Source organism: Coregonus lavaretus (assembly GCF_964263955.1).
Source record: "Coregonus lavaretus genome assembly, chromosome: 22".
NCBI lineage: Eukaryota > Metazoa > Chordata > Actinopteri > Salmoniformes > Salmonidae > Coregonus > Coregonus lavaretus.
The window spans coordinates 18,168,917-18,194,022 of NC_140009.1; the positions used below are offsets into that span (position 1 = coordinate 18,168,917).

Consider the following 25,106-nt stretch of genomic DNA (forward strand, 5'->3'; position numbering starts at 1 on the left):
AATCAATCGCTTGATTCAACTATAGATAAATGAAAGGTTTCATATTTAACGAAGACTTAAGTCAATTATGTTACAATTTCAAATGTGAACGTTTTTGTCGATTGGATTAATGACCACTGTTGTGTCATTAAGTTTGCTGACGACACAACAGTGTTAGGCCTGATCACCGACAACGATGAGACAGCCTATAGGGAGGAGGTCCGAGACCTGGCCGTGTGGTGCCAGGATAACAACCTCTCCCTCAACGTGATCAAGACACAGGAGATGATTGTGGACTACAGGGAAAAAAAGAGGATTGAGCACGCCCCCATTCTCATCGACGGGGCTGTAGTGGAACAGGTTGAGAGCTTCAAGTTCCTTGGTGTCCATATCACCTACGAACTATCATGGTCCAAACACACCAAGACAGTCGTGAAGAGGGCACGATATCGCCCACTAAGACTAGACCCAGTGCGTCAACGTCATCGGTTGGTGGTGGTTCCCCTCTCGCTCAGTGCAGATCTGAACTATTGGAGAACCCCGCACGTTCTCACGCACGGAGTCCCGATAGGCAAAGTGTCCTCCTACATTCCAGTGTATACAGATGCCTCTCTGACTGGATAGGGAGGGACATGTCAGACCCAAGCGATAGGAGGTGTGTGGCCTCTTTCGAGTCGCCACATCAACCTCTTGGAGTTGGAAACGGTTCGACTAGTTCTGACCCACTTCGCGTCTACCCTTCGGGGTCGCAATGTGCTGGTCTGGTCAGACAACCGGACCACAGTAGCTCACATAAATCGCCAGGGAGGAGTCAGGTCTCCTGCTCTCCACCGGGCCGCAGAGGAATTGTGGCTGTGGGCTCACGAGCACCTTCGCTCATTGAGAGCAGCACACATTCCGGGCTACTTGAACGTAGGAGCAGACCTCATGTCGCGAGGGGGCCCTCGAGACGACGAGTGGTGTCTGCATCCGGACATTGTTCTCAAAATTTGGGAACAGTTCGGGAGAGCCGAACTGTGTGAACACGCAATGTCCCCTATGGTTCTCTCTGAGGGAACAGGACAAACCGCCACTGGGAAGAGACGCATTTGCGCACCACCCGTGGCCTAGAGTTCTTCTGTATGCATTCCCTCTGCTGTCCTGCATTCTCCCACTGTTAGCCAGGGTGAGATCAGGAGGGCTGTCAATAATATTGATAGCCCCCGATCGCCCAGGGGCTCCATGGTTTGCGGAGATGAGTCAGATGTTGATTGCGCCACCTTATTTGCTTTAATTTGTTTTACTTAACACTATTAAAATATATATTTTTTTTTTATGCATTGTTGGTTAAGGGCTTGTAAGTAAGCATTTCACTGTAATGTCTATACCGGTTGTATTCGGCGCATGTGGCAAATAAAAATTGATTTGTTTCTTCTCTCCCCTAGGAAGGCATTCTTCCCTAGAATGTAAGGCTCACCACATCCCCAATGGGAAGGAATTCAATGTATTGATCAAAAGCTGAGTTTGGGCTCCTGGCCTTTTCTACTGTCTGATGCAACAAGTATGATTTTGCAAATAAGAGGGTGGTTACTGGCTAGATACAATTGAGTAGATTTAGGCTGCCAACATCAACAAACAAGGAGGCACACTTTCTGTAAATAGTTTAATATTAAATAAAAAAAGACTCCCATATAAAAAGAATGCTACAGTCAACAATTTAATCTTCTTTTAACATAAGTATTGAAAGCAAGGGTAGAATGAGAAAATACTTAATTACAATTCCCCGAAAATTCACAATTCATTGTTGTCTCTAACAATATAAAATCAAAATAAAACACATTAACTGTACATATTTACACATCTCCAAGTGTAGAAATTGCATAATCTGCTTCTTTTCATTTCATTTAAATAAGTAAGATATGCCAGCATTACCGGGCTGTAAAAGTGTAGAGCACAGCCATCTGAAGAACAATGAGAGAAAGTATACAACTATATTCCACCAAAAAATACACTGAGTTAAAAACCCACACATATCTCACACTTTTTCCATCAGCCATTCCCCTGTGAAAGGACCTAATTGAAATGTGCATCATTTACTAAACATCCCACAGAGAACATACAGAGGGGTGTATCACAAAGCATGACCACCAGATAGAGCTGGTTCTATAAGAAAGCTCATCTTGAATCTGGATTGTTGGAAGTGTCAAGTCATGCCAATTTCACATCTATCTTTATAAATTTGAAAATGTGACTTCAGATTATTTAGGCAGGACACGTCGCTGGCTAACTCATCTGCTTCTTGATAAAAACACTCGCTCCGCCTAGGAAATGTGATTCTAGATCTGTGGTCAGGGGCAACTTCTACCTTGTACACAAACCACACGCACACAGACATCATACAATCTCAAACAGAGCGCAAATGTAGGTCATTTAAATAGATACTCTTATCCTGACTCACAGTAAACACACTGAGAAACAGTACAGTCTTTTGTAGACATAATTCTAACACTTACATCATAACGGATCTCAACCAATCACAACGTCAAGCAACCACACATACATAAGAGAGGACCTAAGTGAAAGCATCCACATAACTCTTTTTCATTTTTTTCATCTAGATCACTCCCATTCAATAGGTAAGAGGTTGGCATGACATTATATTAGTGCAGTTGACAAACAGAGTGGGGAACTTGGACAATATAAAGCAGTGATGGGGGGGTGGGGTTGGGGAAGTCCTGGAAACAGTTGGATGAACCTGCTCCAGTCACTGTCACTGTCTCTGGGACCTGGCTCCCCGCCGCCTCCTGCCCCGGACCGACCTCTCAGGCTTCAGCAGCACCACCTACAACAGACACACAACACATCATCATTAGCAGTCTGGACGGCAGACACTAAGGGACAAATTGCACTGCTGTTAGAAACTGAGATGACGCAACACGCACTGATATAATACGTCCAATGAAGTTAAGGGTTGTTGGGTGGTCTAGTGTTTTACCGTGGGTTTAGGTTCCTCTAGGGCAGGAGCATCCAGTTCTCTGAAGTCCTCTAGCACATTCTGTAGCCTGAAAAACACACACACACACAGTAATATCAGTATATTTACACTGGTATTACATTTAATTGTTCTAAGGAAAAGTGGCAGTGTTATAAGTGCCATCGAGAAGATGGGCAGAATGGTAAATCGGTGCCAAAACTAGCTCACGTTTGTTTCCTCTTCCTGCCTCTTCTGGCTCCCCCCATTTGTGCAGTTTGGTTCTGAAAGGGAAAAAGGGCACTGAAATCAATAAGGCACAAATTACATCTTTCACTGCTTGTAATGTAATACGCAATATTGTGGCGGATTTGCATTTTTAGCCATGCAGTAGTTTTTAAAAAATACATCCTTAGGGCTTGGAGGAAGGTTTTAGGGATCCTTTATGACTGTGTTTAAATCAGGACAACCAACTAAAGGAAACAGCAGCCAGACTCACCCTGCCCTGCTCCGCGTGCTGCAGACCCCCTGTCTCCTCCTTAGGGTGGCTGCCCCCGTCTCTGGGACTCTGGTACCCCCCTGCCTGGGGTCTGTCCCCCTGCCGATTTGACACAGCCTGGCTGTACGAGTCTGTCTTGGCTTCCTCCAGGTAGATGGGAGGCAGAGGAGGGTTAGTGTGACCCTCTGGGAACTCCGACTTGCTCTGCGGGGGTGTGGTGGAGCCATCGTCGCTGGGTTTGGGGGTACCCTGAGCCGGGGAGTGAGCCGCCTCCATATTGAGCCGGGACAGGTCTGGGTTCCTCAGGGTGCAGGCCTGCCGGGGGCTCAGGGAGAAGGGGGCACTGGCCTGAGGGAGGGGAGCGGAGGAGGCACGGCGCTCCCCAGGATAGGAGGGCGGTAAGGCACAGAAGGCATCCGCCCCAGACTGAACTGCTTCCTGCTCTTTAGCACTGACCTGGAGGAAGGAGGTGTAGATAGTGTCCATGAAGGAGGCATAGGGGTCCAGGACGCTCCCCACGGAGCCCTCTCCACGCTGGGACACGAGGGCCGGGGCGGGACAGGGGCTGGGCACAGTCTCTGGGGTAAGCCGATTGGCTAGAATATCCTCCAGAGGGGCGGAACTGTCTGTTTCCTGTAAGGAGATTGGCTTTTCTCCCTCTGAGGGCGGTGCCATGTTGAGCTGAAGAAGGAAGATACAGACATTTCAAATCACAGGACAAGGCTTGTGTCAGGAGTGGAATACAGTGGCTTGCTTGGTCCAACGGTTACAGCCTCTGACCCCGGCACACATGTATGCCAGAGTAGGCATTGGTTCGAATCCGTCCCACTGCCATTTTAGTCCCCCTCCCTCCCCCGGCCTTTCCAACATTTTACTCTCCCTTCAATAAAGCAAAAAAATAACAAAAGGAGTGGGACTGCCCCACTATGAAAAAAAAAAAAAAAAAGTGGAATACAACAAGTACCTGGATGTTGTTGAGGAGGTTGATGGCCCCATCAGGGCCCTGGAGCAAAGGCATGCCCATGGCAGAGGCCTGTACGGGGGGCAGGAAGAGAGGGCCTGCACCTAGCCCCAGAAGACTGTGGAGGCTGGTCAGAGCAGACAGGTCTCCTACAAAGACACATGGTTCATCATCAAAACAGTTTGTGAATGGGATAAAGTTACATTCTAAGCAATATGTGGGTAATGTACAAGATATAGCTTTGTTGTAGATGTTCCCCAAGTTTGTAAATAATTCACTATTCATAGAGTGAAATGTAACAGAAAATACTAACTATGATTCCACATGTGTAATAGGCAACAAAACCTTGATATTTATAGCAGTGTAAATGAATGTTGCTGTGACTAACCTAGAACCCCTGGGTTGAGGAGAGTGGGCAGTAACTGGTGGAGGACAGGGTTGTCCTTTCCCTGGACAGACAGGGGGATTAGGGTGTCCATCACCCCATCAGGGCCTGAAGCTGACACCTGGATTTAGACAGGATCAAAACATCAGACTGACATCTCTAATACAGAAAGTATTAACTCTTTGACAAGGGGAAACTACAGGGTAGGAGGACCAGGCTCAGGGAGAGAACCTACCGGAGGTGGGGGTTGTTGGGGTTGCTGTGTTGGGGGGAGCTGAGGGGCAGGCGGGAGGCCAGTAGAGCCCAGGGCAGCGGTTAGCAGATCAGGGCTGAGGGAGAGGAAGGCTGGGGGAGGCAGGGGGGCAGAGAGCAGGAGCGACTGCAGGGCCTGGAGGGGCCCCTCGGCTGGGGGAAACAGGCCCTGGAGGGCCTCAAGGAGCCCGGGGCCAGGGAGGGACGACGGGTCCAGGAGTCCAGACCCTTTATCCAGAGTCAAACCATCCAACAGGGCTGGGATGTGCTGCTGCTGCCGGAAGGGGAGGTCCAGGCTCAGCTGGCCAAGCCCAGACAGGGGCAACATTGCAGCCTGCTGCTGGCCTAGTAGCAGGGAGGCCATGAGGAGAGCCTGGAGGCCCAGTTTCTCCCCCATCCCCAGATCACACTCCTGGCCTGGGGTAGGGGAGGCAGAGGGGGGTAGTAATGGGTTCAACAGGCCCAGGAGATTCAGAGGCAGCTCTCCCTGACCTCCCATTAGACAGGGGAATAAGCTAAATGGAAAGTTGTGGTTCAGATGGGCAGTCTGTTGTTGTTGTTTCTGTTGTTGCTCTTGGTGTTGTTCATGCTGTAACAGTAGTTGTTGTTCTGATTGTTGATCGGGCAATTGATGGTTTTGCTGAAGGGTGTTGGAGATGGGGAGGTGACCCTGCTGACCGCCAATCCACAGGCCCAGGGGCAGAGAGCCCAGGATGGTGGGGTCCAGGAGGGAGGGCAGGCCGGCCGTGGCCGACAGAAGCTGGAGGAGCTGCTCCTGGCTCATGAAGGGGAAGGCTTCAGCAAGGGGTAAGGAGCCAGTGGAGTCCCCCAGGGCCGGGGGGTTGCAGGGGCCGGGACTACAGCCTCCTGGGGGTTTGGTCACTGTGGGGCCCTGATGATCAACACTCTGAGGCTCTTGCACCCCTAGAGAGGATTAGAGAGAACCAGGATTAACGGAATGAGGAAAGTTCTTTTTTTAAACGCACAGTACTCAACAACTATTAACACATCTAATGAAAAATCTATGTATTTTCCTAGGGCTGCAGGTAGCCTAACAGTTAGAGCGTTGGGCCAGTAACTGAAAGGTCACTGGTTTGAATACCCGAGACAACAAGGTGTAAAATCTGTTGATGTGCCCTTGAGCAAGGCACTTAACCTAATTTTCTCCATGGGCGCGGTACTACTATTGCTGACCCTGTAAAACAACACATTTCACTGCACCTATCCGGTGTATGTGACAATACAACATATTATATTCCATGATTTCACCTAGTTAGAGACATTATAAAAGGCTCATCCTCACCTGCAGTGTTGTTGCCGGTGGTTCTGTCCAGGCCCCCCTCCCCCAGAGGTGTGGTGGAAGAGGCTGCTAGCAGTGCCAGCATGTGGTTACTGAGATCCAGGGGTCTGGGGGAGGTGGTGCTACTGTAGCTGGTGACGCTGCTGCTATGGTTGGAGGTGGGGGTGCTGTTGAGACCAGGGCCTAGTGTTGACATGCTCTCCATCTCCATTGATTCACTGACTTCAGGCAAGGCCTGGCCCATGGGTGACTGGATGGTGGTGGCGTCCATAGGTTGGTTTTGGGCCTGCCATAGCCTATCAGGGGTGTGTGGGGTGGGCGAGGGGCTACTGCGATAGTGTGCTGACTGAGCGTTGGACGGGGCCATGGAGGGAGACAGTCTCTGTTTGGGACTGGTCCTCGTATGTGGTCGAGACGGAGACTGTGCATTTTCTCGCCTGGACTTTGACTGAGAGGGAGAGAGAGGCTGTGACGGGCCTTGCGTGGTACTGTGATGAGAGGGGGACTGCATGGGGAATGGTCTGATGTTTAAATGGGAGGGAGAGGGAGACTGCCTGGGGCTCTGCCTCATGCCTCCTGTACCGTGTCCAGAGCCGGGCTGGACTCCAGCGGCTTGAGCGTTCTGCACACTGAGCAGGTGAAGCAGTGCGGAGAGAGGCTGTGTCGGGGGATCCGGTTGACCTGCCATGATTGTAGTGAAGTCCAGGGCGCCATCAGGATGCTTCTGGGGCCCTGCGAGTGTGCCAGAGTGCCGGACTGAGAGCCTTAGGGCCTGTAGGTGGTTCTCTAACATAGCGGGGTAGGGCGAGGCTGAGGTAGAGGAGGGTTGAGAGTGCAATGAGGAAAGGTTGAGCACATTGCTGGGGATTCTGGGACCGCTCATCTGGGACTCCTTCAGCATGCTGAACACTGTGGGCGAACGCCGCTGCCGCTTCCTGTGGGATGTCCGGTCCGTACGGGAGATGTGAAGGGGACTGGAGGCTAGGGGCTGGGAGAGGGGGGCGCAGGGGTGGGGAAGCAGGGGGGAGGCTGCAGGGAGGGGCCTAGCGATTGAGGGATGGCTGTTGTGTAAAGTGCTGTTTGTTACCTTCGACTGCTGAGACTCCCTCGAGACCTCCAAAGAGAGGGCAGAGCTGAGGATGCTGCGCGAATTGGAGCTCTGGTTGTGGGTCATCTGGCTGGCCAGCTGGGCCTTGGCTGCTGCCGAAAGGAGGCTACTTGCAGGAAAAGAAGCTGGGTGTGGTTGCTTCTGGTGGTTCAAGAACTGTCCAAGAGGCAAACCAGAAGGACCAGCACTGATCTCCATGCCTGAGGCAGAAGCAGGTGCCTTTGTAGGCTTCCCAACCGTTTCAAGCGCTAGAGAGAGGATCTGAGGATTGTTCTGGTTGCTCAGTGAGTTTGGGTGAAGGATGTGGTTATTAGTGCTACTGTTGCCTGAGTTCTTAAACTGCTCTAGGATGTCCTCAAGCTTGTATTTGGAGAAATGGAGGTTAGGGGACCCGCCTGGTATAGGAGAGTGTGGGGAGGAAGAGGATATCCTTTTGGGGGGATAGCTGCCAAGCACCACCCCTCCCACCCCCTGCTCAGAGTGAGAGGAAGAGGCGGAGGGGTGGCGTGAGCGCTGGCGGGGAGAGGGGCAGTTCATACTCACAGAGGGAGAGGGAGAAAACGAGGGGGACAGGGGAGACCCAACAATGATACCATGTTGATGACTCTGCCCTCCCCTCCCCAGTGTCCCAGGGGAGGAGGGAGGAGGGGGAGAGAGGGGCCCCATATGAGGAGATCTGGGGGCTTCTGGAGTCTGTGGTGCCCTCTGACCCTGACTGAGGTTCTGAGGCGTTGGTGTGCGTGGGGACCTCTGAGGTGCCCCGTAGCTGGAGAATGGAGAGGTGTTGGGGGGGAGATTGAGAGGAGGTGGCAGTCTCCTCAGAATCTCAGGAGAGTGATAAGAGTTAGTGCTATTGTGTGAGAGGGGTGAGGAACCATTGTAAGAATACACAAGTTGGGGAGAATTTTTAGGACTGCCACAAGAGTTGGGGTGGAGGTTAGTGTTGGGCCTGGATTGGACTAGATGGTGTTTGGAGGTGTAAGTGCCACATTCTTTTTCTTCCCTGTCCACTCTCATCCTCTTAGGATCTCTGTTCTCCACAATGCCACTGGTAACCTCTGAAACAACAACAAAAATCTACATTAGGGCTGGCACAATAACTGTATAATTGTGTAGCCGACAATTATGGACAATAACCATAATCCTCTTAATACATTCATTTTAGTAGGGGGTGAGATTCAACTTTATTTTCAAGTATATATAGTTTACCCAATAGCAGTTTTAATTTTCACATGAAGTTGGTAGCCTAATCATTTTACGGAAAAAAACAGCATGGTCAGGAGAAGCTTCCTTTCCAAAAGTTCCAAGCGGTCAAAACAATTTGTTTTTGAGACGGGTGTCACCAAAGCTGTGTTGTATTCATTAGGTATGTCGTAGCTAATTTTCAAAGATGCAGTATTATGATACATTATAAGCTCAAAACATTTTTCACCTAAAATGGCAATTATGACAATAACCATGGCAATTTGCGTGACAATTCATTGTTATCCAAAATTCCATAATCGTCACAGCCCTAACCAACATGATTATTTACATTTCTGAGAGCAATATTTGAATAGCACAATGGTAAAAAATTGGTAACTAACCATCAATAGCTGTTTAATGATCCTGAAAGTACTTCATTTCTGTTACATTAGATCTATTCTGGGGTTTTTGCGCTGATACAGTGCCTTCAGAAAGTATTCACACCACTTGACTTTTTCCACATTTTGTTGTGTTACAAACCAAATGTAAAATGGATTAAATTATACCCCATAATGTCAAAGTGAAATTATGTTTTTCTAAATGTTTCAATAAGTGAAAATGTATTCAACCCCTTTGTTATGGCAAGCCTAAATAAATTCAGGAGTAAACATTTGCTTAACAAGTCACATAATAAGTTGCATGGACTCGGTGCAATAATAGTGTTTAACATGATTTTTTAATGACTACCTCATCTCTGTACCCCACACATACAATTATCTGTAAGGTCCCTCAGTCGAGCAGTGAATTTCAAACACAGATTCAACCACAAAGACCAGGGAGGATTTCCAATAACTTCCAAAGAAGGGCACCTATTGGTAAATGGGTAAAAATACAAATAAAGCAGACATTGAATATCCCTTTGAGCATGGTGAAGTTATTAATTACACTTTGGATGGTGTATCAATACACCAAGTCACTACAAAGATACAGGTGTCCTTCCTAACTCAGTTGCCAGAGAGGAAGGAAACCGCTCAGGGATTTCACCATGAGGCCAATGGTGCCTTTAAAGCAGTTACAGAGTTGAATGGCTGTGATAGGAGAAAACTGAGGATCAACAACACTGTAGCTACTCCACAATACTAACCTAATTGACAGAGTGAAAAGGGAGCCTGTACAGAACACACATATTCCAAAACATGCATCATGTTTGCAATAAAAAGAAACAGAATAGAGCAAAGCACAGGTCAAATCCTAGAGGAAAACCTGGTTCAGTCTGCTTTCCAACAGACACTGGGAGACAAATTCACCTTTCAGCAGGACAATAACCTAGAACACAAGGCCAAATATACACTGGAGTTGCTTAACAAGACGACATTGAATGTTCCTGAGTGGCCTAGTTACAGTGTTGACTTAAAAATCGGCTTGAAAATATATGGCAAGACTTGAAAATGGCTGTCTAGCAATGATCAACAATCATCTTGACAGAGGTTGAAGAATAAAAAAAAAAGTGCAAATGTTGTACAATCCAGGTGTGCAAAGCTCTTAGAGACTTACCCAGAAAGACTCACAGCTGTAATCGCTGCCAAAGGTGATGTATTGACTCAGGGGGTTGAATACTTATCTAATCAAGATATGAGTGTTTTATTGTTAATATAAAAAAATGTTTATACAAATGTTAGAATTTTTCTTCCACTTTGACATTAAAGTATTTTGTGTAGATCATTGACAAAAAATGGCAATTAAATCCATTATAATCGCATTTTGTAACAACAAAATGTGGACAAAGTCAAGGGGTGTGAATACTTTCTGAAGGCACTGTATTTACCTGTGTGACGGGCAACATTGGGCAGCTGTGAAGCCTGCATACTGCGACAGAGCGCTGCCATAGCAACCACTTTCCGCCGATGGTTACAGAGCTTTGTCATGTCCTGCTCTGCCTTCCCCACCGGCTGGCTGTGCTGCTGAACTTTGACCCCTAGGCTAAAGTTAAACACCTGCAGAGACAATAAAGGGACATACATTCAGCAAACCCCAGTCAAAACCGGATGTGAGACGATAAAAGTGAGATGTAGAGGGAGGAGTTAGGTCTACTATACCTTGTGGATGACCAGCGGACACTCCAGGCCACACTTGCATGTGCCATCGGTCAACAGATATGACTTAACCTCCTCCAGTGAAGACAGGACTGCGCCACTTGGACTGCAGGAATGGACAGGGATGCAGGAGATTAGTGATTAAATAAAGGGGAAATAAAATATATTTTACAATTCCCTGCTCCAGACCAGCTTTTGGGAAATGAAAACAACATGATAATGGCTCTTATATGCTCATAACACAAGTATAAAAAGTATTATACCCGTCTGTGTTACTGAACTTGCTTACCTGACATACACCACAAGCCCATCCTTTGCTCTCCTCTGCCAGCCAATGGGGACTTGTATTGCCACAGTGTGGACTCCATCCTTGTCTCCACTGCCACTCTCACTGCCTCCCATCATTTTGTAAAAACTGCCTTGCAGCACCTTTGGGATAGAAGATGCGGGAACAAATGTAGAATTAATATATGCTTTGATTAACTACTATTACGACCACTGTACTGAGATTCTGACATCAATGTTTTCCCACCAAAAACACAACCAGAGTTCCAACTCGTAGAAACAAATATAAAGTCTCTAACATAAAGCATGCCTGATAGCCCATTCATAGACGCTAACTACCTTTAGCGCCTATTGAGGATAGTATCTTCTGGCCAGGTTATTTTTTTAAGAACCCCAACGCTTGCGCTAAACGTTAACACGCATCAATTGCGGTACGGTTTTGAAAACATAACTTATCTTTCATATCAGTTAGAAATCATTATTATATAAAAAAAAAAAAATAAGGTTAAAATTACTACACACCTTTATAGGGTTGGGGTTCCCACACTGCCATATTTCCATGTTACAGCGTCTGTTTACGGAAAACAGAGTCGACCAACTGTGCTAATTAGCTATCTGCGTCTCCGAACACCTGTGTAAATGGAAGATGGACGCCAAAAACTTGTTGTCACTGAAAAATACTGTTGGCTGCAACAGTGTTAAAACAGTGTACAGTAAGTGTATATTTTGCATTTGTGAAATTATTTTGATGTGATATGAAAGTAGAGGGCATTATGTTTCTAGAACCGTACTGCAACTGAGAATTGATTCACGTTTAGATGGAACATTTTGCTGTTTTGGCTGCCAGAGTCAATTCGCCTTTAAACAGAACATGTACGGTCCTTGGACTATAAGGAGTAACGTTAGGCTCTTTTAGTCCGTTATTGGGCTAGCCTGATGAGTGAGGAAGGATATCATGTTTTCAAGCATACCTTGTCATCTTTGAAAAGCCAAATATATTATTGGCTATGGTATCCACCGTTTGAAGGCCATGGTGTTAGGGGAAAAGCACACACAGACTCTGCCAACCACCCTCCAACGCCTTGCAGAACTCTCCAAGAACTAACGTTAAGTCTTCTGACCCTGCTTCAGAGGTCACCTCCTCCAAAACTCTGCAGCTGACACTAGGGCCACAGTTTGTCTGCAAAGAAGATTGAGATAGACCTAACGTTAGTTAGCCCTAAAATAATAAGTGAAAATGCTGAACAAAATACATCTCTCGATTCTGATTGCTACAATAACCCCACACAAGCATACGAGGAAGGGGATGCATATTAGGATAGGCCTAGTGGTATTTATTTCAATTAAGTGACGTATTATCAAATAGCTACCTAGATAGTTAGCGAGCTACATGAGACTGGTGGTGTGTGCAGCTGGATGTTGAAATTAAAAGAGAATCAGCAGTTGTAACTTGATAATAGTTATCTAGCCCACATGCATAATATAGCCGTTACAGAAGTGGCACACAAAGTACATAAATCACAGTCACAGCAATGATGGTCCTACATAGCTAGTTAGGCTAGCTTTATCCAACTAGTTAGCTAATGTTGCAGTCTGAAGTGTCGTAACAGCTTGACAGACACACCTTGCAAAATAGCAACATTTCAATAATGAGAACTTGGGGAAAATGTGTTTATCAATGATGTCATGCATGCTAGTTAGCTAGCTAACGAGCAATTGTGCGAAATGTATTCTACCATTCTGTTCTCAAACAAGGTCGCGAAGTTTTTGGAGTCTTCTCCTGTAAGCTCGCGGGAGAACCCCAGAGTTAGCTAGCTGGCTTACTAATGCTAAATTGTTTTGGAGGTTAACCTTATCTAGACAGCAAATATAGTGATCAACCCTCCAATGCAAATTATTTGCGCCATCAATCAACTCTATGTCTGTCTAGCTGCATCTGCCCGTCTGGTTAAAAACAAAGGGCAATAATGCTTCATTTTACTGCGCCTATGATCTCGGGGCTAGGCTAGATGGCTAGCTAGCATTGACAGAAATTTACTTGATTCTGGAGTGTCCCAAGACCCAAGGATGTCCGATCGTGTCGCCAAATGATTCAGTCGTTATCTCCAGACACTGTTCGATCAAGCCGGTGTATGTTCAGCAAAAATGGAGCTCATCCGATGCACCTTTTAATCTCTATTTCACAGTTAGTATTTTTCTTGCAGATTCCGTGCAAAAAAATAATGGAGTTTTCTATGGAGCATGCGCACTGGGGCGGTGAGGGACTATTGTACCCACAATGCAACCGGACCTTTGTAGTGGTAGCCGACGCGACCCCCCAGATGAAGAATAAACTGGCCATGGTTCTCTGTTCTTCAACTGGGCTGGGGCAAAAAAATAGGCCTTTGTAGAATATCTTGTTTTTATCCATGGATTAGCTACCTCCACTACCATCAGTCTTCCATAATATAATACTGTACTTTTTCTTAATATATTATGTTGATCCTCTCCTTATATATAAACTACAAGTTTTTCTTTATGTTTAAAATGTTATTAAATTTTTAATAAGGATTTTAACCGCTAAGGGTTTTATATGAGATGGTATATGTGGTGTTCACTGTGTATTGTAAATGCCTGGCAGTACAATAAAGATAAATATAGCCTATTTCCATTCCATTCCTTTGTCAGTATTTTCCAAAGAAATATAATTATTGTTGTCATAACAATACTGATTATGCCTGCAGTTTGTACAGTAAGCCAACAGTAGGCTGTGTGTGTCTTGACCTGTCCTCTCAGGTTGTGACAGGGGTCTGCAGGGTCATGGCTAGAAGGGATTCAGCTTTTGTCAAATTAACATCAGAAGTTGAATTTTTTTTTCTCCATTTTAGTTAGACAAAAGCTGGATCCCTTCTAGCCATGACCGATCTGCAGGGCCAAGGAATGGGTATTAGTATTGGATTTACCCTCGTCATCGGTGCCCTGAAAGTTACCCAGCTGTCTCACTCACTCAAACTGTTTCCTGCCTTTACAGTCCCTCACTCACTCACCCCTCTGCTCTAACCACTAACTATTGGATCACTCTTTGGAAATTACCTGCACAAAGAATAGCTGAAAAGGGAAATATCAATCAAGAGTTGGAATGGTTCGGAGGCCTCCGTCGTGACAGGTTGCTCATCACACATGAAAGGAATGACTCTGAATCAAAACTGGTGAAGAAAGCCTTTTCCATACATCCACATACCAGATTTAATTTCTTCATTGACTGGACTAGCAACCAGTAGGAATAAGTATGTCTAAATTGTAACTATATTGCATGCCCCTTTTTTTGTGTATATGTGTGATCTGTTCAGCTTTGTGTTTTTCTAAATAGATATCATACATGTTATAATTTAGATATATAGCAAATTCTTTAAGTTTCATTGAGAGGGGACTGAAATGTCAAATCCTCACTAAGACTGATTCTGGTCTTATATCATCGTAATTTTTCAGAATCTCTCAGCTCATGCCCAGTCTGGCAAGGCACCCACATTTAGCCATGATGAGATTGAGTTACCCTGCCCCAAAATAGTAGAGTGGACGTGTGTATTTTAGAGTTTGTGTGTGTGTGTAGGCTTGTGTGGGTAAATCATCTCCCCCTTCCCCCCATTACTACATGCGAGGGGAGAGGACATGATTGTGTCACGTGTCCCATTCAAATGGAGAGCCAGTGTTTCTGTTCCCCTAAACTGTATTCTGTCTTAGGTGGGTAGCACTGCAGGACGAGGGTGAGAGCTCCCACACTACACCATGGCCCAATATGACCAGTGAGTCTGCTCTTGTGTCGCTGAACTCAATACATAGGATAGTCCTTTTTAATAGTTTTACCTGGTTCTAAACAAAACAACGAGGGAAAGCTTTAAGTATTAGATTATTAATTGAAAGAATCATGTAAAACTTGGGAACATTTTAAGCTCAGCCACCATTACAATACTACTGCAATATCCGCTCTTAAATATATGTCAGATATCTTTGTTTGTCGATGTTGCTTAATGGTCTCTGTTTGGTTCTCTGTGTTAGACTGGAAGATAAACATTCTGTGGATATCCACGATAACCCCACAGCTCCTGAAAATATTGTGAAAGAGGAAGACAATACTGTGAGTAGCATGCCAATCTGCCGCTGTTGGGAACACCATCCCTCAAACAGTTTAAAATAGCAGCCAACTAGGATGGTCAAAATACAGTAACCTCATTAGTTTAATATGTGAGGCTCTCTGCTCCCCTATTTATATTCTGCAGAAAGGTGACACTGTGGGCTAAATCCACAGAGCTTTTTTCATTTACCACTTACATTTACATTTACGTCATTTAGCAGACGCTCTTATCCAGAGCGACTTACAAATTGGTGCATTCAACTTATGATAGCAAGTGGGGGTGTGGGGGAGGGGGGGGGGGGGGGGGGGTAGAAGGATTACTTTTATACTATTCTATACGTACTCTCCAGAAGTAAAATAATAGTTTAAATACTTGTTAAATGAAAACTTTACTAATTTACTTAACTAATGCAAAAACATTTTGTATGTTATAGATAACGATCATGTGGACTTTTCAATTATAGGAAATCATTGTTTTGATGAGACTGATTCTTTGGATTTCAATAAAAATGTTCTACCTCTAGCTAAATCAAATCAAATCAAAAAACATTTTCTTGGTCACATACATATTTAGCAGATGTTATTGCGGGTGTAGCGAAATACTTGTGTTCTTAGCTCCAGCAGTGCAGTAATATTTAACAATTCACAACAATACACTGTCATGAGCCTCTCACTCCACCGGGTTACCACCTTAATTTTCTTCCACTCTGCTCACCACTCTCTCTACTCAGCCTAACTAGCTCCACCTGTCCCTGCTCTGCTCTGCTCTAATTACTCTGCCAGCTGCGCTGCATTACCCACTACCTCTCCCAGTATTTAAGGCCCTGTCTTTCAGCTCTCCGGTGTCAGATCGTCTGCAAAGCTCACACCCGGAACCTGTTTGCTCGCGCTTCTGGCTCACCCTGGTTTTGTGACCCCGGACCTGCCTGATTTTTGGATACTCTTCTGCCCCAGGAGATCCAGACCTGCTTCTGCCATAACGACTCCTGACTACTCTTCAATCCCGGTAACTCTGACCAGCCTTCTGCCTTGCTACTACGTATTTTGGATTTCCCTTGAACTGTACTGCTGCCTTGTTTCATTCCGCCCTGTTGTGTCTGTGTCTCCCCCCCCCAGGACTTCTGGACCACCCACCACCGGCTTCATAGGACGCATCGCTGCCACTGGGGGGGGCACAGACCCAGCACATTGGACGGGATCCCTGTTACCCCTGGAGCCTTCATTCACTCCCTACTTCCCTTTTCCCTTAAGTTTTAATAAACTTTCTGGTGTGACGCAATTGTGGTCCTCTGGTCGTCTGTCTGAACCGTGACAGTACGATCTGACCATTATGGACTCAGCGCACACTTTCCCCGACATGGAAACCGATGAGCATGAGCAGCAGTTCCAGCAGCAGCAACAACAACTCGCCATGATCATTCAACTCCTCACCAACCTTACCCCAGCCAGTCTGCCCACCAGCCCTGCCCCCGAGTTACCTGCCCCGGTCATTGCAGCCGCTGCTCCGGAACCCAAGATTGGAAACCCCGAGCGGTTCAACGGCGATTCAACCCAGGTCCGGCCATTCCTGACTAGCTGCCGACTTCAGTTCTCCTTGCAGCCAAGGACCTTCGCCACGGAGGGGGCTAAAGTTGGGTATGCCATCACTCACCTGACGGGCCGAGCTCGACTCTGGGGAACAGCAGAGTTCGAACGTCAAACCCCCGCATGTGCAACCTTCGACCTGTTTGCTGAGGAGATGCTGAAGGTGTTTGACCTGGATTCACCAACCGCAGAGGCGTCTCGTGAACTGTTCAGTATTCGACAAGGCAGACGTACAGTCGCAGACCATTCCATCGACTTCCGAACCCTGGCTAGACGAAGTTCTTGGAACACACCATCGTTGGTGGACGCGTTCTTCCATAGTTTGGCTGACTATATCAAGGACGAGTTGGTCTCCCATGAACTGCCTTCCACTCTTGATGAAGCCATCGCACTGACTGTCAGGATCGACAGAAGGATACAGACCCGTCGTCGTGAGAGGGGGCGCCAAGGTCCACCTACTACCGGCATTCGGAGAGATCCGACTGGGCTCCTGTCATCTACTGCCACTCACCCAGGTCAGCTTGATCAGTCTGAGCCTATGGAGATTGGGCGAGCCTCTCTCACTCCTGCAGAGCGCCAGCGCCGCTTCACCTCAAACCTCTGCCTCTATTGTGGAGGTGATGGACATCGTGTGGTAACCTGCCCTTTAAAGGGCCGAAGCTCACCGGGCATAGGGGGAGTCCGGTTGAGTTCAATGACCATCCAGTCCTCCGACCGCAAACCCCTGCTGCAAGTTCACCTCCGCCTCTCTGACTCAACTCACACCCTGGCTGCTCTGGTGGATTCTGGCGCCGAAGCCAACATAATGGACATCAAGCTGGCACGCCAACTGGGACTGGAGAACCTCCGTTTGACACCTCCTATTCCTGCCCGGGCACTGGACGGACACTTACTCGGATCGGTCACTCATGTCACGGCCCCGGTCTCGATGGGTCTGTCCGGAAACCATCAAGAAACTATCCAGTTTCACCTGCTCCCCTCTCCAGGCCAACCCCTCATCCTGGGTTACCCATGGCTCCGCCGGCACAACCCTCAGCTCGACTGGGTGACCGGGGTGATCAGGGAGTGGGGAGAGGACTGCCACCGAACCTGCCTGCTTGCTGCCGCACTACCCCCTCGGCCAGTACCTACTAACTCCGCTCCTGACCTCTCCAATGTCCCAGAATGCTACCATGGTCTCAGAGAGGTGTTTAACAAAGCAAGAGCCACATCTCTGCCCCCTCACCGACCGTACGACTGTGCCATCGACCTCCTCCCTGGAACAGCCCCTCCAAAGGGTCGTCTTTATTCGTTGTCTGCTCCTGAAAGAAAGTCCATGGAGGACTACATCAATGGCTCTCTGTCCGCAGGATTAATCCGTTCATCTTCATCTCCTGCTGGTGCTGGCTTCTTCTTTGTGGGGAAGAAGGACGGATCTCTTCGCCCCTGCATCGACTACAGGGGACTCAACGACATCACAGTGAAAAACCGTTACCCTCTGCCTCTGCTCACCTCTGCTTTTGAGTTGCTCCAGGGAGCCACTGTTTTTACCAAGTTGGATCTCAGAAACGCTTACCACCTAGTGCGGATCCGGGAGGGAGATGAATGGAAAACCGCATTCAACACACCAACAGGCCACTACGAGTATCTGGTTATGCCTTTTGGCCTCACCAATGCTCCTGCTGTGTTCCAGGCTCTAGTGAATGATGTACTGCGGGACATGTTAAACAAGTTTGTCTTCGTTTACCTGGATGACATCTTAATCTACTCCAGAAACCTGTCTGAACACACCCGCCATGTCCAGCAAGTCCTTCATCGTCTTCTGGAGAATTCCCTCTACGCCAAGGCAGAGAAATGTGAGTTTCACGTCAAGACAGTGGCCTTCCTGGGGTACATAGTGGCAGAGGGAAGTATCCAAATGGATCCTGCCAAAGTATCAGCAGTCACTTCATGGCCAGTTCCGGAGAACAGAAAGAAGCTGCAACAGTTTCTGGGGTTTGCTAACTTCTATAGAAAGTTTATCCGGAACTACAGTACCGTTGCTGCCCCTCTCACTGCTCTAACCAGCACCAAGCAACCCTTCACCTGGACCCCAGCAGCCGACAAAGCCTTCAGTACCCTCAAGGTGAGGTTCACCTCCGCTCCCATCCTCCAGATGCCTGATGTGGACCGGCAATTAATTGTGGAGGTGGACGCCTCGGATGTGGGAGTTGGTGCTGTGATTTCTCAGTGGGCTGCGGAGGATAGGAAGCTCCATCCCTGTGCCTTTTTCTCACGTCGGTTGTCCCCCTCTGAGTGCAATTACGACATAGGGAACCGTGAGCTGCTGGCTGTGAAGCTTGCCTTGGAGGAGTGGCGTCACTGGCTGGAGGGGTCCACCATTCCATTTCTCGTTTGGACCGATCATAAGAACTTGGAGTACATCCGCACGGCCAAACGGTTGAACTCCAGGCAGTCCCGCTGGGCCCTGTTCTTCACCAGGTTTAATTTCACTCTGTCATACCGGCCTGGATCACGCAACACCAAGCCAGACGCCCTCTCCCGTCAATTCCAGAAGGATGACACCCCCTCCAAGGACCCTGTGTCGATTCTGCCAAGTCCCTGCATCGTTGCAGCTCTGACCTGGGCTGTTGAGGAACAGGTGCTGGAGGCTCTCCGTAACCAGCCAGGTCCCAGCACTTGCCCAGCTGACCGCCTTTTTGTCCCCGAAGACCTGAGGTCCCAGGTCGTTCAGTGGGGACATGACTCCCGCCTAGCTTGTCACCCTGGCTCCACCCGCACTTACAACCTGCTCGCCCAGAGGTTCTGGTGGCCCTCTCTGAGAAAGGATGTACGGGAATTCGTCCAAGCCTGCCCCATCTGCAACCAACACAAGTCGTCCTGCCAGCCCCCAGCCGGATTGCTGCAGCCCCTGCCTGTGCCCAGACGTCCCTGGTCTCACATCGCCCTTGACTTTGTCACGGGGCTGCCCCCTTCAAGTGGCATGACCGTTATTCTCACCATAGTTGACCGTTTCAGCAAGATGGCACACTTCATTCCCCTCCCCAAGCTCCCAACCGCCAAGGAGACCGCCCAGGTGGTCCTGGAACACGTCTTCCGGATCCACGGACTGCCAAAGGATGTAGTTTCTGACCGTGGTCCACAATTCTCCTCCGCTTTTTGGAAGGAGTTCTGTCACCTGCTGGGAGCCACAGTCAGTCTGACTTCCGGATTCCATCCCCAATCCAATGGGCAGTCAGAGCGGGCTAATCAGGAGCTCGAGAAGGCACTGCGATGCATGACTTCACGCAACCCCCACTCCTAGTCGCAGCAATTGACATGGGTGGAGTACGCACACAATTCTCTGACCTGCTCTGCCATCGGTATGTCCCCTTTCCAATGTGTTTATGGATACCAGCCTCCTCTATTTGCCAGCCAGGAAGAGGAGGTTACTTGCCCATCTGCACTTGCTTTTGCCCGTCGATGTCGCCGCACCTGGTCACAAGCCCGAGCCACACTCCTCAGATCCGTTGCCAGCTACACTACCGGGGCCAACCGTCGGAGAATTCCTGCTCCCACCTACCATGTTGGTCAAAGGGTGTGGTTGTCATCGAAGAACCTGCCACTCAGGGTGGAGTCGCAGAAGCTGGCACCTCGGTTCATTGGCCCATTCCCTATCATAAGAGTGATTAGCCCAACTGCTGTCCGGCTCCAACTGCCTAATTCCCTGAGGGTGCACCCCACTTTCCATGTGTCTAAGATTAAGCCCATCCATGAGAGTCCGCTGGTCCCTGCTGCGCCTTGTCCTCCTCCTCCACGGCTCGTCGATGGTGGTCTGGTTTACACCGTCCGCCGCCTGCTTCGGTCCAGACGGAGGGGTAGGGGTCTCCAGTACCTCATTGACTGGGAGGGCTATGGACCTGAGGAAAGGACCTGGGTGCCAGCTAGTCGGATTGTGGATAGGACTCTCATCACCGCTTTCCACCAACGGCATCCTGATCAACCTGCAATCCGTAGGGGCCGCCCCAGAGGGGTCCCTAACCGTCCTGCCCGCTCGGCTTCCTGTCCTGTGCCTGATCCTGTCTCGGGACCTGTCCCATCTCCCGACCACGGCCCTCCGGCTTCCTCCGAGGATGAGGACGTTCACTCGGACCGTTCGGAGGAGTTCTAGCCCTCCTCCGGCTCCCCTCCTCCCGCCCGGCGTGGTGTTGCTCTTGGGACTTCTGGGGCCGTCCCTTGGGGGGGGGGTTCTGTCATGAGCCTCTCACTCCACCGGGTTACCACCTTAATTTTCTTCCACTCTGCTCACCACTCTCTCTACTCAGCCTAACTAGCTCCACCTGTCCCTGCTCTGCTCTGCTCTAATTACTCTGCCAGCTGCGCTGCATTACCCACTACCTCTCCCAGTATTTAAGGCCCTGTCTTTCAGCTCTCCGGTGTCAGATCGTCTGCAAAGCTCACACCCGGAACCTGTTTGCTCGCGCTTCTGGCTCACCCTGGTTTTGTGACCCCGGACCTGCCTGATTTTTGGATACTCTTCTGCCCCAGGAGATCCAGACCTGCTTCTGCCATAACGACTCCTGACTACTCTTCAATCCCGGTAACTCTGACCAGCCTTCTGCCTTGCTACTACGTATTTTGGATTTCCCTTGAACTGTACTGCTGCCTTGTTTCATTCCGCCCTGTTGTGTCTGTGTCTCCCCCCCCCCAGGACTTCTGGACCACCCACCACCGGCTTCATAGGACGCATCGCTGCCACTGGGGGGGGCACAGACCCAGCACATTGGACGGGATCCCTGTTACCCCTGGAGCCTTCATTCACTCCCTACTTCCCTTTTCCCTTAAGTTTTAATAAACTTTCTGGTGTGACGCAATTGTGGTCCTCTGGTCGTCTGTCTGAACCGTGACATACACACTGATTTAAAAGTAAAAGAATGGAATTAAGAAATATATAATATAACCAATCCAATCCAATATATACCAATCCAATCAGTAGTCACTAGGGTGGGGAAAGGAAGGAAAGCTGTCTACCAGTAAAAGTATTGAGACATAGCCACTCTCTCTGCAGGTATACTTTATTTATGAGGAGGAGGTGGAAGTGGAGGAGAAGGAGCCTGAGCCTGAGCCAGTTGTTATATTGGTGAATGACAAACCACACAAGTTCAAGGATCACTACTGCAAGACACCCAAGTTCTGTGACGTCTGTGCTCGTATGATAGTCCGTAAGTTTTAACATTGACCACAGTGGCTCTTGTATTTATTAATAGTATTTGTAAAGCTGAAGCTTAATAATACTGACTAGCTTCTTAATAGTTGACTTTTTTCAACCTTTCAGTCAACAACAAGTTTGCTTTACGGTGCAAAAACTGCAAGACCAACATCCACCACTCGTGCCAGTCCTATGTTGAGTATCAGAAGTGCTTTGGCAAAATTGTAAGACATTTTCAATTCATCATTTAGATAGTCATTATAATGTCAGAACATGATCAAGTTGACATTGCATGCAGTTGCCAGAAACAGCAATTATTCTACATATTCATATTGTTGTCTCACCTATAGCCCCCAGGTTTCAGACGGGCCTACAGCTCCCCTCTGTACAGCAGTGACCAGCCAGATGCAGGTAAGACACTAACCATCTCAACAAGCTAAGTGTTCAACTTATTTTTTACTATGTGTCCTCTCTCTGCTGCTTCCCTCCTGTCCAGCCCACTCCAACCGTAACGACCCTGTGTTTGACACCCTGCGGGTTGGGGTCGTCATGGCAAACAAGGAGCGCAAGAAGGGGTCTGAGGACAAGAAGAATGTGAGTGTGGAACTCTGTGTCCATGGCACATATTAGCCAAAAGATGAAATTAATGACGATAAGTCGTCCAGATAATGGTTACATTTACTGACAACCATTTGCATAGGGATCATAAATAGTATGTTAACCATATTTTTCCCCCTCCAAGATGATGATGATGATGATGGAGGAAGAGGAATCCCAACAACCCAAAGCAGACGAGCAGGCAGAAGGTATTGAAAGAGGATGAAGCATCCATATTGAAGCATGTGATAATTCAAGGTGATGGTTCCACTGCATCAACTGTACAAAAATAAAATTTTATTTATTTACAACAATGTGTTTTATTTATGATATTGAAGCCCATCAAAGTGAATGGCAAATGAACCGAAGCATAAGAGGTGGTTGGTTGTCAAGCAGTTGCTAAACAATATATGTATGTCAACCTTTTACCAGACTAATCCAGTACAATTTCAAAAAAGAAATATCTTACACTGAATGTCAAGGAGCAACATAGAATAAATGTAATACTGGTTCTAAAGTTGAGGAGTTGACCATTGTTGTATTGAAACTCTACAATGACCCTGTGTGATGTGCTTGTAGGAAAGCCAGAGGGGGATAAGAAAGGAGACAAGGCTGACAAAGCAGATGACAAGGTAAGGGACTGTAACTGCCTGACATCATGTATACACTAACCATGTAAATATCAATAATAACACCCTGTCTGGTACATCAATACAATTAGTAGTTAAATAAACATCGGTGTATGTTTGCTACAGAAAAAGAAGGAGATGGGAAACATTGGAAATCAGTCACATTACTACCTGGCTCTGTACCGCTTCAAGGCCATTGAGAAAGACGACCTTGACTTCCAGTGGGTTAACCAATACATTTCCTTATATTGTATGAATTATGTTTTATGTCCAACATTTCAGTCTTGTGGTAATGTGAAACATTTGATACAATTTGATACAAATATACAAACCTTTGTGTCTTTCAGTCCTGGTGATCGAATCACTATAATTGATGATGCCAATGAGGAATGGTGGAGGGTAAGTGTTCCTGAAAAAATTGTCATGCAAGCTGACAATGATCAAAACTAGTAATGACTCTACTCATCATGAGCTCTACTTTCTATTGTCACCATCGTAAATAAGGGCTGTTTTTATTTCTCAGGGGAAGATTGGGGAGAAGACAGGTTACCTCCCCACCAATTACATCATTCGAATAAAAACGGGAGAGAGGGTGTACAAGGTGACGCGCTCTGTCGTGGGAAACAGAGAGATGGGACAGATAACACTGAAAAAAGACCAGGTAAGAAACAGGTGTGTCTCTGTATCAGACCTGGGTCAAATACTATCACATACAGTACTTGAAAGTAGTGTAATTGAGGTGTGCTTTATTTAGCTATTACTGGGCACGCTGAATCAAGCCCAGCTCAAGTATTTGACCCAGGTCAGCTGTCTGTGTCTATGAAAATAATATGTTTCTTAGTTTTTCTTTGCATAGGAAACTGATGTCAGCTGCTTTATGATCATGAGCAGTATGGATGGATGTGTGCATGTGGACAGTGACTGTAATGACAGTTGCTACTGTGCATGTGTGTGTCTGGTCCAGTGGTGGAAAAAGCACCTAATTTTCATACTTGAGTAAAAGTAAAGATACCTTAATAGAAAATGACTCAAGTAAAAGTGAAAGTCACCCTGTAAAATACTACTTGAGTAAAAGTCTAAAAGTATTTGGTTTTAAATAAACGTAAGTATCAAAGTAAATATAATTGATAAAATATACTTAAGTATCAAAAGTAAACGTAAAAGTAAAATCATTTCAAATTCCTTATATTAAGCAAATGAGATGGCACCATTTTCTTGTTATTTTTATTTACAGATAGCAAGGGGCACACTCCAACACTCAGACAATTTACAAACAAAGAATGTGTTTAGTGAGTCCGCCAGATCAGAGGCAGTAGGGATGACCAGGGATGTTCTCTTGATAAGTGCATGAATTGGACCATGTTCCTGTCATGCAAAGCATTCAAAATTAATGTAACAAGTACTTTTGGGTGTCAGGGTAAATGCATGGAGTAAAAAGTACATCATTTTCTTTAGGAATGTAGTGAAGTAAAAGTAGAAGTTGTCAAAAATATCAATAGTAAAGTAAAGTACAGATACCCCAAAAACTTTAGTAGTAATTTAAAGTATTTTTTACTTAAGTACTTTACACCACTGGTCTGGTCATCTTCAACAATTACTGTACCTTTGTGGGGCCACAACACCGTCCTCCATTCTCTTTGTGTTGTGTTGCAGATCGTGGTGAAGAAGGGAGAGGAGGTGAATGGCTACCTGAAGGTCAGCACCGGCCGCAAGCTGGGTTTCTTCCCTGCCGACCTGCTCCAGGAGATCTGAGCCTGACCAGATCACAACCACAACCACAGGTCTGGAGTCACACCGTCACCAGGACCATAACCACATATCACTGAACCCAAGACCTAAACACATGATCATCTTACACAACATTTACACTAACACTTGTATTTTCCACCTGTAGGGGCCTATAGAGCTGATCTGGTGAATGTGTAAGCAGTTTGAGGGCTGTGAAGGCTTAGAGGGGAAGGGTGTTGAGTGTAACTCAATACTGCAGCCTACCCACCCTGGTGAACTGGGTCAGCTGTCCA

General features: G+C 47.3%; 2 protein-coding genes across 3 annotated transcripts; one reads left to right on the forward strand and one right to left on the reverse strand.

Moving 5' to 3' along the window:
- Positions 1-1,610: 1,610 nt before the first annotated feature.
- Positions 1,611-13,210, reverse strand: LOC311149542 (uncharacterized protein). The gene is made up of 14 exons (XM_084186720.1): positions 13,036-13,210; positions 11,969-12,177; positions 11,520-11,628; positions 11,002-11,141; positions 10,716-10,818; positions 10,445-10,613; positions 6,330-8,492; positions 5,010-5,950; positions 4,778-4,895; positions 4,393-4,538; positions 3,429-4,109; positions 3,161-3,213; positions 2,954-3,020; positions 1,611-2,800 (listed from the first exon to the last, which is right to left on the reverse strand). The coding sequence occupies exons 3-14, from the start codon at positions 11,556-11,558 to the stop codon at positions 2,729-2,731; spliced, it is 4,692 nt and encodes a 1,563-aa protein (XP_084042846.1). The 5' UTR covers positions 11,559-11,628; positions 11,969-12,177; positions 13,036-13,210; the 3' UTR covers positions 1,611-2,728.
- Positions 13,211-14,762: 1,552 nt separating this feature from the next.
- Positions 14,763-24,837, forward strand: LOC311150127 (SH3 and cysteine-rich domain-containing protein 3-like; the record flags this gene model as incomplete). Of its 2 annotated transcripts, none has more annotated exons than XM_084187425.1 (12): positions 14,763-14,779; positions 15,033-15,111; positions 21,719-21,872; positions 21,986-22,083; positions 22,210-22,270; positions 22,356-22,453; positions 22,602-22,665; positions 23,036-23,088; positions 23,212-23,306; positions 23,433-23,484; positions 23,609-23,746; positions 24,739-24,837. In XM_084187425.1, the coding sequence occupies 12 exons, from the start codon at positions 14,763-14,765 to the stop codon at positions 24,835-24,837; spliced, it is 1,008 nt and encodes a 335-aa protein (XP_084043551.1). The 2 variants fall into 2 exon arrangements, with proteins under 2 accessions (XP_084043551.1, XP_084043552.1); XM_084187426.1 differs by having other exon boundaries at positions 23,045-23,088.
- Between the last annotated feature and the right edge of the window lie 269 nt (positions 24,838-25,106).